A 17,353-nucleotide genomic window follows, 5' to 3' on the forward strand; every position below is an offset into this window, starting at 1 on the left:
ATGGTCACTCACAGACATGCACAGAGTGGCAAAAAATTTGAGTTGCTGAGGCAGCACATTCCCAACTGAGACTGAGGTGACTTTGTTCAGATCTGACACTGCAAATAAGTATACTTTTCATGGTCTACTTAGTGTTGCATTTTTTTTTTTTTTGCATTCTTGTGCTTTTCATTGATTTTTCTGTTTTGCAATGGCCCCTAAACAGAGTGCTGAGGTGCAGCTCAGTCTTCCCAAGCACAAAAGGCTGTGATATGCCTCAGGGAGAAAATACATGTTACATGAGCTTCCTTCAGGCAAGCATTATAGTGCTGTTGGTCATGAATTCAATGTTAATGCATCAACAATATATATGAAATAAACTGTCTTTACACAGAAACACACACCAAGCAGGGTTATGTATTAGTTGGTTAACAAAATTATTGTGACCAGACGCTTACGGGAACCTAATCCTGTATTTCCCCTAGGACCAGTGGTTCAGTATTTGCTAATGCAGTGGCTGCAGTGACTTGATAGAGTAGAACTACCTCAAAAATACAAGAATGGAGTGGATCTTTTCCTATCTTCATGCTTGACTGATAATGTGTTTGGTAGGACTGACAGTCTGGTTGGATATCACTTTCTCTCAGAATTTGGAGGGCATTATTGCATTGTCTGCAAGTTCCTAATGTTGAGAAATGTGATGTCATTCTGCTTCTGAGTCTTTGTATGTGGCCTTTATTCCTCTACTCGAAGGCTGAAGTTCTTCTTTTTTTAAGGATTTTATTTATTTATTTGAGAGAGAGAGAGCGCGAGCGCATGAGCAGGGGGAGGGGCAGAGAGAGAGGGAGAAGCAGGTTTCCTGCTGAGCAGGGAGCCCGATGCGGGGCTCGATCCCAGGACCCCAGGATCATGACCTGAGCCAAAGGCAGATGCTTAACTGACTGAGCCACCCAGGTGCCCGGTTTCAGGTCTTGTTATCTGTAGTAATTAATCTGCCTAAGTGTGGATCATCTTTCATTCACTGTGCTGAGAATCCTCCTATGGCAAACTTACATGTTTCAGTTTTAGGACACTTTCTTTCATTACTTATTTGATAATGTCCTTGGTTTTCTGTCTGTGAAACAATTATTACTAGATATCGATCTCTGGGAGTAAGCCTCAAATTATTTTAAATCCTTTCTTTACTATTTTCCATCTCTGTCTTTGTGATCTTTTAAGTTTGAATTCTAAACTTTCATTGAGTTTTTCATTTCTGTTTTGCTTTTAATTTCTAAGAATTTTTTTTCTTTTCCATATGTTCCTTTTTAATAATACACTTTTTATATAGATATATTTTCCTATCTTTAGGGATATTAATTATTGGTTTTTAAGAGGGTTTTTAGGGTTTTTTGCTTGCTTGTTTAGATTAGTTTTATACTCCTTATACTTCCTCGACTGTGGAGTTCTGGTTTTCCGTTTCTTTTTTTCTTTCATGTTAGAGTATTTTCTCAAATATCTGGTGATCCTTTGCTGGTAGGTCATAATTCAGAGCCCAGCACTAAAAACCTGACTGGAAGTAGTGTGTGTGTGTTGCGTGCACACATTTGCAGGGCTTGTTGACCAGAGGGTCTCACTGGGGTGTGATGGGGCAGGGTCTTAAGGGTTTACTGGGACTGTAAAATGTCAGTATCTCCAGATTTTCTGGGATGGTCAGTTTTCTGAGATGATAAACTGCTAAGTCTTTGTTGAAGAGAAATCTCATTCTGGTTTAATGTTGAAAAATAATGGTATTGTAGGGTTGCCCTAATTTTTCCATAGGCCATTAAGATAGTGGCAGGATTTTTTTTTCCCCAACTGTGATGAGTTCGGTTGGAGTGTTAGGAATTAATGTGATTTTTTGCACTCAGCAAACATTTCACATATACTAACTTTCCTCCTCATGGTGGAATCTCTTGCAAAGCAAAGGGAGTAGCTGAAGACCAGACACGAGGACATAAGCTCCTTCTTGAAGGCATGCCTTTTTTTTTTTTTTTTTAATGAAGAAACAGGAAGAGAAACAGAAAAAGGAGGAGAAGGGGGGAGGCAGAAATGGGGGGGAGGAAATAAGAGAAGTAGGAGATTGGGAGGAGGGAGAGGAGGAGAGAGGAGAAGGCAAAGGAAGGGGGGAGAGGGAGAGGAGAGAAAAGAGGAGGCAGGAGAGGGGAAAAGGGTGAGGGGAGCTGAAGAAACCTTGAACACGAGGTTTTTCAGTCTCCTGTGATGCGGTTACTGGTTAATTTGCCAGTTATGTCATTCAGTGTCACTTCTAAGATACCGTTGGTGCAGCCAAATGGTACTGCTCGTTATCTCCACAATAGAAACTAAACCTGCCCGACTGTGTCCCACCATGACTTTTCATTTATAACCCGTCTTTCAAGAATTATCAAATAATGCCTCATATCACAAATATCTGCTTATTTTTATTTTATCTTCTTTAGCAGATTAGAGTTGCCAAGCCATGTCTCGTATTAGACACCAGCTTCTTTGTTTTTATCCTCTTCATGAGATGATAAGGTCCTTAAAGGCAAAGACTTAGTCTTGTCCACAACTTCTCAATTACTGTAGCGAAGGACCAGCTTTTTATTTGAAAAATTTCTCATTCATCACAGACTGATAATTTCATAAAATACCAAATGGTACACTTAGATGTCAAAGTGGCATAAAAATGCAATCAAAGTTTCTAAATGCTTTTACTTCCTTTTTGTATTTCAGTAGTCACCCTGGTAAAAAACAGTTCACGGACTGGCACTGTTTTAGTGAATCCACTCTGAGACACTGCTCTCATCTACCTTTGCACCTTCCTTTGTGCCTAGCAATATGATTCGAGAAGAGTTTTTACTGAGTATATTAGTTCTCATCCAAATATAATTAAATTGATATTCAGAAATAAAGATAAAAATCCTGGATCTTGATTAGAATGAAATGGCATCATGATATACGCTTCTTGTTTTTAACACTTGGTTTGTACTTTGAAGGTTTAAATGTTAAGCAATTAGCAATGTCCTCAAAAATAATGTGAATTGCAGAATTCTTTTCAATATATTCAACATTCGAGTCTAAAGAATTTGGTGCCAGCCTTCATCTGCCATTGTCAAAAGTAACGTTTTACTTTACTACGTTCTCCAACAATGGTAATTTGGTGTTGTGATCTTTGTAATACGGAAGGAAAGCTCAATACTCAATCACAGTAAGAGCAAACTCTTCCTGTCTAGTAGGCTGGTTTTCAAACAGCAGCGACATTGTTATCGTATGATATTTTGCACACACACTTAGAGCGCCCTTCAAATAATGAATTGATGCACTTAATGAAATTAGACAGCTGCTCATTGTACAAAGGGCAGTGATCAAATTTTTCCTCATGAGCTTCAAGCTAAAAACTGGTAACTGAAGAAAATTACGAATGGATGCTTTGATTTATTGGGAAGCCTCCTAATCCTTGACTTGGTGGTCTGATGTGGGAATCTGGAGGAGTCAGCATGCCATGGGCCTACTGAAATTAATGTTGATAATCAAAGGCCCATGATTAAGGAACACATTTTAAAAATAACTTCTTTTTTTTTTTTTTTTAAAGATTTTATTCATTTATTTGAGAGAATGAGAGAGAGAGAGCACATGAGAGGGGGGAGGGTCAGAGGGAGAAGCAGGCTCCCTGCCGAGCAGGGAGCCCGATGCGGGACTCGATCCCGGGACTCCAGGATCATGACCCGAGCTGAAGGCAGTCGCTTAACCAACTGAGCCACCCAGGCGCCCCTCTTTTTTTTTTTTTTTTTTTTTTTCTAAGTAGTCTCCACGCCCAATGTGGAACCCAATGTGGGGCTTGAACTCAGGACACTGAGATCAAGACATGAGCTGAAATTAAGAGTCAGATGCTTAACCAACTGAGCCACTCAGGTGCCCCAGGATGGTTTTTATAGATTTTTTTTTTTAAGATTTTATTTATTTATTTGAGAGAGAGAGACTGAGAGAGAGAGCACATGAGAGGGGGGAGGGTCAGAGGGAGAAGCAGACTCCCTGCCGAGCAGGGAGCCCGATGCGGGACTCGATCCTGGGACTCCAGGATCATGACCTGAGCCGAAGGCAGTCGCTTAACCAACTGAGCCACCCAGGCACCCCTAAAAATAACTTCTTTAGAAGCCTCACTTTTTAAAAGGCTTTCAAGATTTTTAGTATCCAGTTGGGCTATAACATACCCTTCATTGAATTACCACTTGCATGATATGATAATTTAACAAGATCTGGGAGAAATGTCTCATCAAGTGTTTCATCTTTTTTATGCTTTTCATTGAAGCTAAGAGGAAATTATAGTCAAGGGTTGTCTACTATTGGGTTAAACCAGAGGCACTGTTATGTTATTTTGAAGTTTAACGTGGCCTCCAGGTTCTAATGGTAAATTTTGAATGTGATCTAATTAAAATTTCACCAAAGAAATAATGTTTCTAAAAACATGAAACATTTGAGGGTTGGTTTTTCATTTTAGTATCTACTTTAGTTGGCATGCCAAAATATAGCTCCTCAATGCATTTTTTCCCCCCGATAAGCTCCTAAAGCGTAAGCGATGCCTGGTTTTTGCTAATATTTGGTAGCTATCAATTATACTGTGAAAACTGATTTGTTCTGCAGAGTTAAGTAGGGAATCTTTTGAATCAAAAGTATTCTGTACTTTGAAAAATGTCATTAAAAGTGTTGAAAAGGTCACATTTTGAGATTGATGAAAAAAAGATCAGTCATTCTTGGCTGGATGAACAGAATTTAATTGGGACATGAGGCTTTAAAACTTTTGCCAGCACTTTCATAATGCAAATCTGGGATTCACACTGCCTCTGGAAGCAATAGATAACTTTTTATGTACATGATTATTTTTCCTGAATAATTCAAGTTATTATGTGGATGTTCATTATGATTCAGATGAATATGAAACTCAGAAGACAGAATGAAGTGTCAGTGTGAATGAAACTGACAGCTCTTTAAGCAAAAGCCAGAGGCTGGACTCCATTTCCAAATGACTGCCAATATGCTGTGTGTCTTTATGGAGCCTACCTCACATCTCTGTGTCTTAGTTTTCCAGTATTAAAATAATTATAAGAATATCTATTTTCTATATATGAGAACCAGTGTAGATTCATTGAACAATAGAAAATAAAGGCTAAGCAAAACTTTGAATCCTTTAAGAAGGGCTAATACTGCCAAGAAATTATTTAGGTAAGCAACTGTGATTCCACTGGAAAGCCCATTTTAGGGATATTTAAAAATAGAAAAAAAGAAGTTTTTTGTTTTTTTTTTAAGATTTATTTATTTATTTGAGAGCGAGAAAGAGAGCAAAGGCAGGAGGCGTAGGGGGAGAGGAGAGAGAGTCCCAAGCATACTCCATGCTGAGTGCGGAGCCCTACACAGGGCCTGATCTCACGACCCTGAGATCACGACCTGAGCTGAAACCAAGAGTCCGATGCTTAACTGACTAAGCCACCCAGGCACCCTGGAAAAAGAGTTTATTATCTTCAAGTAAAGTTAATTAGTTTTCTTTCGTTGGAGATGGGTTGATTTTAACTGAGAGAAAATCAAGCACTTTCTTTATTCTGAACATTTATTTCTAGTGAGTGTTGTCAGAACAGATTTTAAAAGTATATGAAACTGAGATCTTGTTTCCAACTGAATCAACACTCTTCATGTAGTAGTTCTACATATGATATCTAAATAATCTGAGCCACCATTTCTATTTTATTCATATACACATCCAATACACATATCTTTTATTGGTCAGACTATATGCTCATTCTTTCCAATGTAGCTTGACATTTTAAAAACTCACGTTCCTCAAAAACAGTGCTGGTATTAAGGAAACAGTGGTACTTGTGTAAGTTAATATACCTTTCAGAGCTTTGTTTTAAATTTGATTCCATAACATCATATAAGATTAGTTCTTCTCATGAGTGAGATTTTATGTATGATGAGTTTAGTTATCGATTTTCTTATGTATGGGTATTTGATGTCTGCAAATTAGTTTGGCTAATTTAAAATTGTATAATATGAAGTGATCATAAATCCTTTGTAGATTTTATTTTATTTTTTTTAATTTTTTTATTTTTTAAAGATTTTATTTATTTGACAGAGAAAGACACAGCGAGAGAGGGAACACAAACGGGGAGTGGGAGAGGGAGAAGCAGACTCCCTGCCGAGCAGGGAGCCCGATGCGGGACTCAATCCAGGGACTCCAGGATCATGACCTGAGCAGAAGGCAGTCGCTTAACCAACTGAGCCACCCAGGCGCCCAATCCTTTGTAGATTTTAAAGAACTTCTCATTAGACTTGCCTTTTTAGAATAATTAAGTGGTGAGGATTGCTATGACTAAGAGTTTAGAGGATATGGTAAGATTATTTAGCCAATATTATTTAAGTCACAATTTTAACAGCATTTTTATCTTAAATACACATATAACCTGTATGACATCAGGTTTATTATTGGGTTGAATGTTTTTAATGGTTGAATCTCTCTCTCTTTATATATATATATACATATCTCAAATGATAGATTGACTTTTAAATACCTTAATTTATTATGATCAAAGATCTCATCCAAATTTTTGGGGGGGAGGTTGCCTAGGATATATAATAATACCAACTTTCAAAGTAAAACTGATATGAACTGTGACATTTGGCTTAATGTGACACTTTATTATATGAATGAATGAGACTGTAGTGAAAGTGCTGATAACACTCTTTTGAAATATCATCAGCTATAAAGTCCTGCACCACTGCTTTCTTTATAAGCAGAACTTAAATAAATCTATTTAATGGTCCTATGTATTTTCTTCCCTCTAAGTAACACTATACTCCTGCCTGCTATAATCTGCAATTACTTTCTTTTCCCTGAGGAGAACATTTCACTGAAGAAATAAAAGTCGTTTTAGTCACCATGAGTCTCTCTGCTTCCTAAGACATTTTCAAATGGTAAGGACTGAGGAAGACTGTTTTTGATGACTCTATTCTATTTTATTATTGGAGAGTAATGAATTCTTGCTCCTTAAAAGTGCGTTCTGGAACCTATGCATTCAAGACACCACGGTCAATATATATATAGTACAGAAGAGTGGCATTGACAGGTGCAGAAATAAATAATGGGTTTAAGCTTCCAAATGTTTTTACACATTTCCCTGAGTGGCAGGTTGATAAATTAAAATTACAGTTGTAGCATCAGGCCTGAGAGCACAACTGCTTTAGATTACAAAAATAGCACCGTAGAAACTTTGTGTACTCTCCAGAGAAGCAGCCTGGAGGGCCTTGGGGAAAAATGAAACAAGTGCAGTTGCTAAAGGAATCGTTAACTTTGTGGTAGCACTGTCTCAGTCTAACCAAATAAAAAGAATAGATTTTTAGAAGAGGACAATTGGCTTTACCCCCTTAGCCCCTTTTCCCTGGAGACTCAAAGAAAATTGAACCCACACCATCAAGAGATAGGCATTGCGTTGGCCATGAGTGGCTTCCAGGTGTCAGACGGGCGTATTTAAGAGCTCAGGGACAGTTTCCTGTTAACCTTCCCCTAGTTTTGATGCTACACCTGGATTTTAGCTCGTCATCCTGTCACCATGATCCCACAAATTTCAGCTGAGCAGCCCCTAAGAAGACATCACTCCCTCACTCACTGATTCTAATATTCTCAAAAAAATGTTATTTTCATCAGGCATTTCCTTCCCATTGTTTTTTTCCTTACAGGTCTTAGTAAATTAAAATTGTATATATTTAAGGTGCACAACACGACTTTTTGATATACATACACACTGTGAAATGATTGCCTTAATGAAAGCTAATTAACATATCCGTCCCCTCACATAGTTACCTTTTTCTTTTTCTTTTTTTTTTTTTTTTAAGATTTTATTTATTTATTCATGAGAGACAGAGAGAGAGAGAGGCAGAGGGAGAAGCAGGCTCCCAAGGAGCAGGGAGCCCGATGCGGGACTCGATCCCAGGACCCTGGGACCATGACCTGAGCCGAAGGCAGACGCTTAATCAGCTGAGCCACCCAGGCACCCTAGTTACCTTTTTCTTAATGAGAACACTTAAGATCGCCTTTTTAAAACAAATTTTAAGTATACATTATAGTATTAGCAACTATAGTCATCATGTTCTGATTCCCAGAACTTACTCATTCTGCATAACCGAAACATTGCCTCCCTAATTCGCCCACTCCCTGGCAACAACCATTCTATGCCCTGTTTCTGAGTTCTGCTAGTTTAGCTTCCACCCATAAGTAAGATCAGGAAGTATTTGTCTTTCTGTGTCTGGCCTCTGACTTATTTCACTTAGCATAATGTCCTCCAGGTTCATCCATGCTGTTACAAATGGCAGGATTTCCTTCTTTTTAAAGACTGGACAAAATTCTATTATAAAGCACTAAATAATATTTCATGTATATATATAACATTTTCTCTATCCACTCCTCTGTTAATGGACATTTAGGTTGTCTTGGCTATGGTAAATAATGAGACTATGAACATGGGGACACAGGTATCTTTTCCAGTTAGTGTTTTCATTTCCTCTGGATAAATACTCAGAAGTGGAATTGCTGAATTATATGGTAGTTCTATTTTTATTTTTTGAAGGAACCGCCACACTGTTTTCTGTAGTAGCTGCACCAATTTACATTCTCCCCAACAGTGCACAAGGGTCCCCTTATCTCCACATCCTCACCAGCATTTATTAGCTTTGATCTTTTTGATAATAGCCGTTGTAACAGGTGTGAGGTGATTTCATTCTGCTAAAGTCAGGAGTCTTTTCAAGTCCTGCCTGGACTATTGCAGCGGCTTTCTAAATGGCTGTACTATGACCTCACTTTGGATAACATCACTCTTCAGGTAAAAACAAAATAGACAAGCAAACACACAACATTCAATGACTCCACTGTATCCACAGAATGAAAAGGAAGCTCATCTTCTTCCCTCTCTCAATCTTGTATTGAATTCTTAACCTCACCTTGAGGATTAACTCAGGTCCTACCTTTTGTCTAGAAAAATTTCCTGACGATCGGGCCATTTTCTTCAACTTCTCAGTTCTTAAATTAAGCTAAATGCTTTTTTTTTTAAAAGATTTTATTTATTTATTTGACAGAGAAAGACACAGCGAGAGAGGGAACACAAACGGGGAGTGGGGGAGGGAGAAGCAGACTCCCTGCCGAGCAGGGAGCCCGATGCGGGACTCGATCCCGGGACTTCAGGATCATGACCTGAGCCGAAGGCAGTCGCTTAACCAACTGAGCCACCCAGGCGCCCAAGCTAAACTCTTAATTCCTAAATGATTTTACAGCAGTCCTATAATTCTGTTTTATGTTTTGATGCTCGACTGAAACCATCCCTAAATTGGTATTGCTTTCCCTTTTTCATGCTCCTATTATTAAAGTTTTTAATATTGTGTGTGATATTTCTATAAATCTAAGTACCTTCTGGAATTGTCTTCCTGTCTTAATGCTATTTTACTTTTTCTTGTCTATCTTCCTCAAAGATCTCCCGAGTAACTAGGCAGGCCTTCATTCCTGTGCTGATTTCACTCTCTTTTGAACTCCATTCCCAGAATTCAACTGCATTACCAGGAATTGGGTATTAAGATATTTGGGATTCAATTAGTTGACATTTTTGTCATTTGGTGGAACTTACTCCTTTAGGAAAAAACTATTAATATAACTTAATTGTTGCATAGGATATTGATAGTAATTGGTATTTATTTCCTGTTTATTAGGTGTCGGACACTGTTCTAAGAACATTGCAATATTAGCTCATTCAAAACAGCCCTAAGAATAAGTTATTACCTCAGGTGAGGAGATGAGGCTCAGAAGAGTTAAACAAATTGCCCAAGGCACCTAGCTAGGAAGTAACAGAATGAAATTCAAACCAAAGAGATCGAATTACAGAATTTAAGCTCTTAGGAGCTCCTGGGTGGCTCAGCTGGTTAAGTGTCTGACTTCAGCTCAGGTCATGATCCCAGGGTCCTGGGATCGAGCCCCGCATCGGGCTCCCTGCTCAGCTGGGAGCCTACTTCTCCCTCTGCCCTTCTCCCTCCCTGCTTGTGGTCTCTCTTTCTCTCTCTCAAATAAATAAATAAAATCTTAAAAAAAGAACTTAAGCTCTCAAATAGGTAGTTAAGAGTATAACAGTGTATAGCATCTACTGGTAAATATAAGGACTCATACAAAACCTGGACGAAAGTAAAATAGTGTAAATATTGGACCTAATAAGAGTGTCAAGATTTAATAATGTCTTCATAATAACAGCAGAAGTATATTGAAGATCCAAATTCAGTTCCAAGACTGGAAATAAAAGGGGAAAATATCCCCCAAGCAAAATTATTTTAAAAAATATAGCTACTAGCAATTATGTGAGGGTCAATTTTAGATGTAAGGCGAGCTTTGTTGTCCTGGCAGTTTTCATTCACTCCCTCTTGTTTGGACTTAGTAGAATAGGTCCCACTACATCTCAGAGGATCCAGGAGATGTGGAGATGCATAGGCCCCTTGACTGGGCCATGATTAGCTTACTCATTGAGCCTCGATAAAGATAAATATAGTAATTTTGCTATTTCTATCTTTGATGTGTTTTGAATCTCTTAGACAAGCTTAGGAAATAATAATTCTGAGCTTTATCAATATCATTTTAAAATTATTCTGAGTTATTTATTTATTTATTTATTTATTTATTTATAAAGATTTCTTTATTTTAGAGAGAGAGAGAGCAGGGGGAGGGGCAGAGGGTGAAGGAGAGACAGAAGCTCAGGCAGACTCCCTGCTGAGCGTGTAGCCCAACTCAGGGTTCCATCCACCCCGACCGACCCTGAAATCAAGATCTGAGCTGAAATCGAGGGAGTCAGATGCTTAATCAGCTAAGCTACCCAGGCACCCCTGAGTTATTTAAATTATCCTAATGCAGTGAAAACAGTCTGAACATTTTTTTTACCTGTGCAATAAATAGTCCTCCTAATAAAGCTACTCACGCAAAAATTCATCAGCTGAAATATTGGTATGAACCAAAATTTCAATTCCAAAATACATCTAATTCATATTAAAAGTCTTCTTTTAAAAGGTCAACTTCATGCTGAAGAGGTAAGAAGAAATAATTCACATGGAAAATTTCGTTTAGTGCCTTGAGTATATTTTTAAAGTGGCTCAGTGTCTGCAAAGTGTCAACAGTCACTTGTACTTGAAGAGAACTCATGTATTGTCTTGACATGCCCCTTTAGAATGTGAATCTTAAACGTCAAATGAACAGGAGCTTCCTTTTCCCTCATCTGTATTTTTCATTAAAAAGCTGTAAAAGCTTTTTCAAGGCAAGACTGGTTTTAAACTAAGATTTAGATCTTAGAATCATCTTAGTTGAGATGATCACTTTCCTTTTTTTTTTAAAGATTTTATTTATTTGACAGAAAGAGACACAGCGTGAGAGGGAACACAAGCAGGAGGAGTGGGAGAGGGAGAAGCAGGCTTCCCACGGAGCAAGGAGCCCGATGCGGGGCTCAATCTCAGGACTCCGGGATCATGACCTGAGCCGAAGGCAGACGCCCAACGACTGAGCCACCCAGGCGCCCCTCTTGTTCACTTTCCTAAATGCAAACTCTATACCTGTTTTCTCCCAGCTTATTTCCAAAATCGGAACCTGTCTGATGCCACATAAAAACAAACATTTGTCAGAAGAGTTTTCTTAATTGCTCTAAAATGGAACATTTGGAGGGTGAGTAGAATATCACAGGCTTAGTATTCTTGTAACACGCAAGCCTAAGCTCCACACTAAAAAACATGTTTGCTTAACTGATTTGTTTTACTGTTGGGTGAGCGAGATGGGAAAGAATTTTAATTTTTAAATCTATTATTTAAATTTATTTTATGTATAATACAAATATTTTTGTATCATATATTTATAATAAATGTAAAATATGTAATGCATATACTGTATACACATAATATTTATAATATAAAATATTTTAATCAACATTTAATAAAAATTATTTATTAAATATTTAAATTATATTATTTAATCATTTAAAATTTAATAAATTTCCAGTCTTAGGTCTGGGACAACATCAGAATGAGTTTTGATGCACCAGAGCATAGATAATCTGCTCCTTGTGCACCGCAGAAGCTTCCATGGCATACTATCTGGTTTCTTTACGTGTTATCCTGGTCTCTGATGGGTAAATTCCAAGACAGTTCTAGATCAATGTGTCCACCTCCACCATATGTATCCCAAACAGGGAAAGACTGTGGGAAGCTATATTTCAAAGATTTTCTGAAAAAATTCCAGAGACTGTAGATGTCTATAAGAACAATCTGTGTATGTTTGTAGGAGAAGGAGCTGGGAGAATGCAGCCATGATAGTGGTTTCCAGGTTTGGCTCGACAGCCTTGGAAAACACTGCATTTATTGGCCTACCTTGGGTAAACAGAATCAGACTCTGGGATAAGCCTTCTTGCCTCACTCTAGGTTATTTTTTTTTTTCCTAATGACATTATCTTATTAATCATTTACTGGTGCATGTGAAAGAAAGCTCCTCTCTTATCAATCTTTAGTTGAAGGTCTGAGATCTGAGATTTCACTTAACTTCCTTTCATAATTCCCTTATCTTTTTCCGTAAGCAAATATTTCCTGTCTTACAACTTTCTTTGACACATTTTTCCATTGGTATATTCAGACTGAATTTATGTTGTGACATTTAAAAATTTTATTTCGTAATTAATTACTACAGCACATTTATGAAAGGAAGAATTTTGCTCCCTAATTTATATTAAGAAGAGATACACATTTTAAATGTATCAATATTTCTTTCCATTTAAAAAATTTAAATGACAATTATTAGTTTTCATCATAAAAATTCAAAACAATTACCTGTACTCAACTTGTTTGATAGCTTATTCCATTCACAATTTTTGTTTTTTTTCCTCTCCATTATAAAAACATCTTTTGGTTTCCACATGTAACTCAAAGAATGCCCTGTTAAAGGGGAGTTTTATTCTCTGAACTACTTCAGAGCTCTCAGATTGACTCTTTGGAGCATTGTAAATGAGTATACCTTCCACATCTGTAATAAAAGCTAACGTTTATGAACAATTATGTACCGAAAACAGTGCTAAGTACTTGATCTAAATTATCTTATTTAATCTCCATATCACAAATAAGAACCCAAAGCCTGGGGGTTCAAGTAATCGCCTAAACCAATACACATAGCTTGTAAGTGTCAGACCCTGCAAAGGGAAGAGCAACTTCTAGAAGTACATATTAACAAGTGCTTTAAGACACTGGCAGGCAATGGACTGAAGTATGCAATATTTAGCACTGATCTATTCATTCATATGCTTTTTATTGCACATAGAATTAAAATTAATGTGAGGTGTGCAGGGTCCTAGAAAAATTCAATGTTATGGACTTACAGGTCAACTCATACCAAAGAACATACACCATGCATTAATTCCTTTTGATAAGTGACAGAACTGAGAGTCACAAATTTGAATAGTGGTTCTCTATTAGACTACCTTGCCTGGCCATCTCATATGGGTCCACTATGTTCACAATCATCCTATCCTCTTAACTAAGAGAGACTCATCCAAACTTTAGGCAATTTTATTTAAAACAATTTTCTTGGGAGAAAAGGGAGAAGTTCAGCTATATATATATATTTTTTTTTTTTTAAGATTTTTTTTTTTTTTTTTTTTTTTTTTTTTTTATTCGTGAGAGACAGAGCGAGAGAGAAAGGCAGAGGGAGAAACGGGCTCCCAAGGAGCAGGGAGCCCGATGCGGGACTCGATCCCAGGACCCTGAGATCATGACCTGAGCTGAAGGCGGATGCTTAACCATCTGAGCCACCCAGGCGCCCTCAGCTATATATTAAAGTATCCAGTCCACAGACCATTTGGGTTGCATGTTTCACCCTTTACTTTTAAGACCCATCTAAGGAATAGCAGTTATCTTCCTACTGCCATGCCAGTTTTCCCATTTCGGGTATTTGCTGAGTTAGATGTCATTCTTTTTTGGAAACTTTTTTTCATGGCTCTAATTCGAAGTTTTAAACTCCTGATACATTTAATTTTTTTTTTTTTTTAGATTTTATTTATTTATTCATGAGAGACAGGGAGAGAGAGAGAGAGGCAGAAGCAGGCTCCCTGCTGAGCAGGGAGCCCGATGCGGGACTCGATCCCAGGACCCTGGGATCATGACCTGAGCCGAAAGCAGACGCTTAACCATCTGAGCCACCCAGGCGCCCACTCCTGATACATTTAAAACAAAGATTACTTAGAGTCTGCCCTTGTAAAATAGAGGTATGAAGTAAAAAATGAATTCCATCTCAAAGAAGTTGGGAGAATAGGAAATGCGCCGAGAAACTGCATTAAGTGAGGCATGAAGAGAAGCTATTTCAGCCCTCTTGACTTGAGGGCAGGACACATATGCATTCATAATAAAAGATTTCTTCAGGCTTAAAGATTTTTAACAATAGGAGCTGATGATCAATGAAGGAAAGAAGCATGCTCTAATGATTTTTTTGGACCAGATCAACTTGACCTTTCATTTTTTTCAAAAAATCCTCCAATAAATGCATCTACTCCATTTTTTTTCTCCCAGCATCACTAACAATTATTTTCATTCTCATGATTCAACTGGCTCTCTCAAATGCTTTTGTGAGGAGTGGAAAGGGGAAAGGGAACCATGTTGCTCAAGGAGTGACAGAAATATTCAAGGACTGTGAAGTGATAAAAGAAAACTAATGCGATCCTTTAAAAATCTACCCCATCCCATGTTTCTGGTCATTAAGCATGAGTATAATGGCTGCTTGTACATGATTTTTTTCCCCATCAGTTATGACATGATTGCCTTTAAGCTATCATATCTTCCGGCACTTTTTGATACTTTACAACATCAACCATAATGCTGAGCATGCAAAAGTCCCCTAATGAGACATTTTAATATGTTAGTCAAAGGATTATTTTGGTAGATCAAATAACAACTCTGCTGATTCTTAATTAGCAAAATGCCTGAAAATAGCACATGTGTATTCTTGTCAACAATATATTATTATTAGAACATGTATTGTGACTCGGAATACTACCAGAGGAGGCAAGTGTTGGTTTTACTTAATCTGTTTCATGGTTCCTCAGCTTTGCGTTCTTAGATGGAAGAAAAGGAGAAAAGATAGATACAGATCTTGAAGGCAGATTTAGGAAAAAAGGGAGAAGAAACATTAGGGTAGATTAAGAGGAACGAGTAGACAGACTAGATATAGTGAAGCTGCGGTTCAGAGGAATTTGTAAGACCAATCTGAGCGTTATCTTTACACGACGAGAATATAGAAAATTACTGTATACCTCGTTTGATTTTTTTAGAGGATACAGGCTTTTACATGCATTATTTGCTGAACTTCCAAGGTCATGAAATAGCTTTGTGAACATTCTGGCTAAGCCTTTATAAAACATAGATAGCAATGTTGCTGAGGATATGACGCGTCCAATGATATGGGATGACTTTGAATATGGAATTATATGACTGATAATACCATCCCAGAAGACCTTGTTAAAAATCGATGAAAGGGGGGCGCCTGGGTGGCTCAGATGGTTAAGCGTCTGCCTTCGGCTGGGGTCATGATCCCAGGGTCCTGGGATCGAGCCCCACATTGGGCTCCTGGCTCAGCAGGGAGCCTGCTTCTCCCTCTCCCTCTGCCTCTCTCCCTGCTCATGCTCTCTCTCTCTATCTCTGTGTCTCAAATGAATAAATAAAAAATCTTAAAAAAAAATCGATGAAAGAACTGAGACTTAAAATATTTAGACATATACTCACCCAACAGACAGGAAAGGCTCCTTTGACTCAAGTCTATGAAAAAAATATGAAAAATTAATTTTAATATAACAATTTGCTATACACTTAAAAATTGCTTTTATAGGAATCTGACAAAATTATTATACTTGTTTGGGTGAAAATGTATACGTTAGCACTAATAAAAAGCTATAAATAATATATGAAGATCTAATCTGGACTAATTCAAATTCTGGCTGGCTTAATGCAGAAGCTAATGAGAGGGACTTGGAATGGGAATGTACCATTTAAATGAGACATTAAGATAATAATACTGTTAGTCTAATTTTGATTTGCATTCTCTATATCCTCTTTTCTTTTTTACAGTAATTTGTAGAAGTGTGGATATATCTATTTGTAATTGTTGTAGTGGTAAAGAAATTTATTATGTATTTAGTTACATATTGGCTGAGTAATTGATTTCCGGTAAATATTCGGCAACAAAGAGAGAAACAGCATGACATTCATTGTCATTTACCAACAGTAGCACATTTGGGAGTGGGGGGGGAGGGGGCGAGAGTTAGGTCATAGATTAGGATCTTAATGCCTCCTCTTAATGTCTCCTAAGAACCATGTATTTTTTTTATACCTCCTGAGGAATTCTAATTGTGAAACCTCTGATTAGTTGTGGCATCTTGAGCTAAGCAACTTAAAAAACTTTCTGGGAATTACTTTTCTCATTGTAAAACAGGCTAAGAATGCTTCCAGTTAATTTTCTTATTTCATAAATTAATTTCTTTGCAAAAAGCAAATCAATCAGGAAACTTTCCACTTCTAAATATTCCTTAATTAATAATGAAGGGGATCAATTGGTACGTGTATATTGGCCACTTCATTTTTATATGTTTCTTGACATATGATTATGGGTTAAACATAAACAAATATTAAAGACATTTTTATCTGAATCCTGGTGTTTAAGATGATGTAATGAGCACTGGGTGTTCTATGCAACTGATGAATCACTAAATTCTACCTCTGAAACTAATAAAAAAAAAAGCTCAGAGTTTGGGGATGTACATTTATACAATCTTTTCCTTTTCTGAATTCTGATTTTATTTTCACCTCCCTGTAAATTCTTTGCCATACTGTGTGTTTGTTGTGCCCATATATTTATGATATGAATAAGCAAACAGAATTAAGGGAAAAAATTTGAAGATAAATAATGAAATATATTTGGATATGTTTGTTTTATAAGACATGACCAGTGCTAAGGGATCAAAAGAAGTTACCTTGAAGAAATGAGGGGGATTCTATATAATGTGATGCAGGCGACCGTTGACTTATTTGGATCATCAACATCATGACACTATCACTTCTCCCTTACTTTCTACTCAGCAACACTTAATAAACGGTTTCTTGCTGCCTACAGTGTCCTCCTAGCCTCTCATTGCTGCCTGTTTCTTCGTGGCATCGACTAATCCAGTAGAAGAAAACTGCATATCTTGACTCCTCTCTCTTTTTCATCTTCCACATCGCAATTAGCAATGTCCTGTCAATTTCTCCTTTATGTGACTTTCACATCTCCCTCTTCACTCAATTCCCAGGTGAA

At 37.4% G+C, this 17,353-nt stretch overlaps 1 protein-coding gene across 3 annotated transcripts in view; it reads right to left on the minus strand.

Annotated features, from left to right (window-relative positions):
- RALYL (RALY RNA binding protein like) overlaps nt 1-17,353 on the minus strand; it is a 693,429-nt gene that overhangs the window by 91,144 nt on the left and 584,932 nt on the right. For all 3 annotated transcript variants that reach the window (XM_054512552.1, XM_045896308.2, XM_045896307.1), the window contains one exon: nt 15,790-15,822. In XM_054512552.1, coding sequence (XP_054368527.1) covers nt 15,790-15,822 — 33 coding nt within the window. The remainder of the gene's footprint in view (nt 1-15,789; nt 15,823-17,353) is intronic.

Source organism: Mirounga angustirostris, unplaced genomic scaffold (genome assembly GCF_029215605.1).
Source record: "Mirounga angustirostris isolate CCGP_5_RB_7025 unplaced genomic scaffold, mMirAng1.0.hap1 SCAF_4, whole genome shotgun sequence".
In the NCBI taxonomy this organism is placed as follows: Eukaryota; Metazoa; Chordata; class Mammalia; order Carnivora; family Phocidae; genus Mirounga; species Mirounga angustirostris.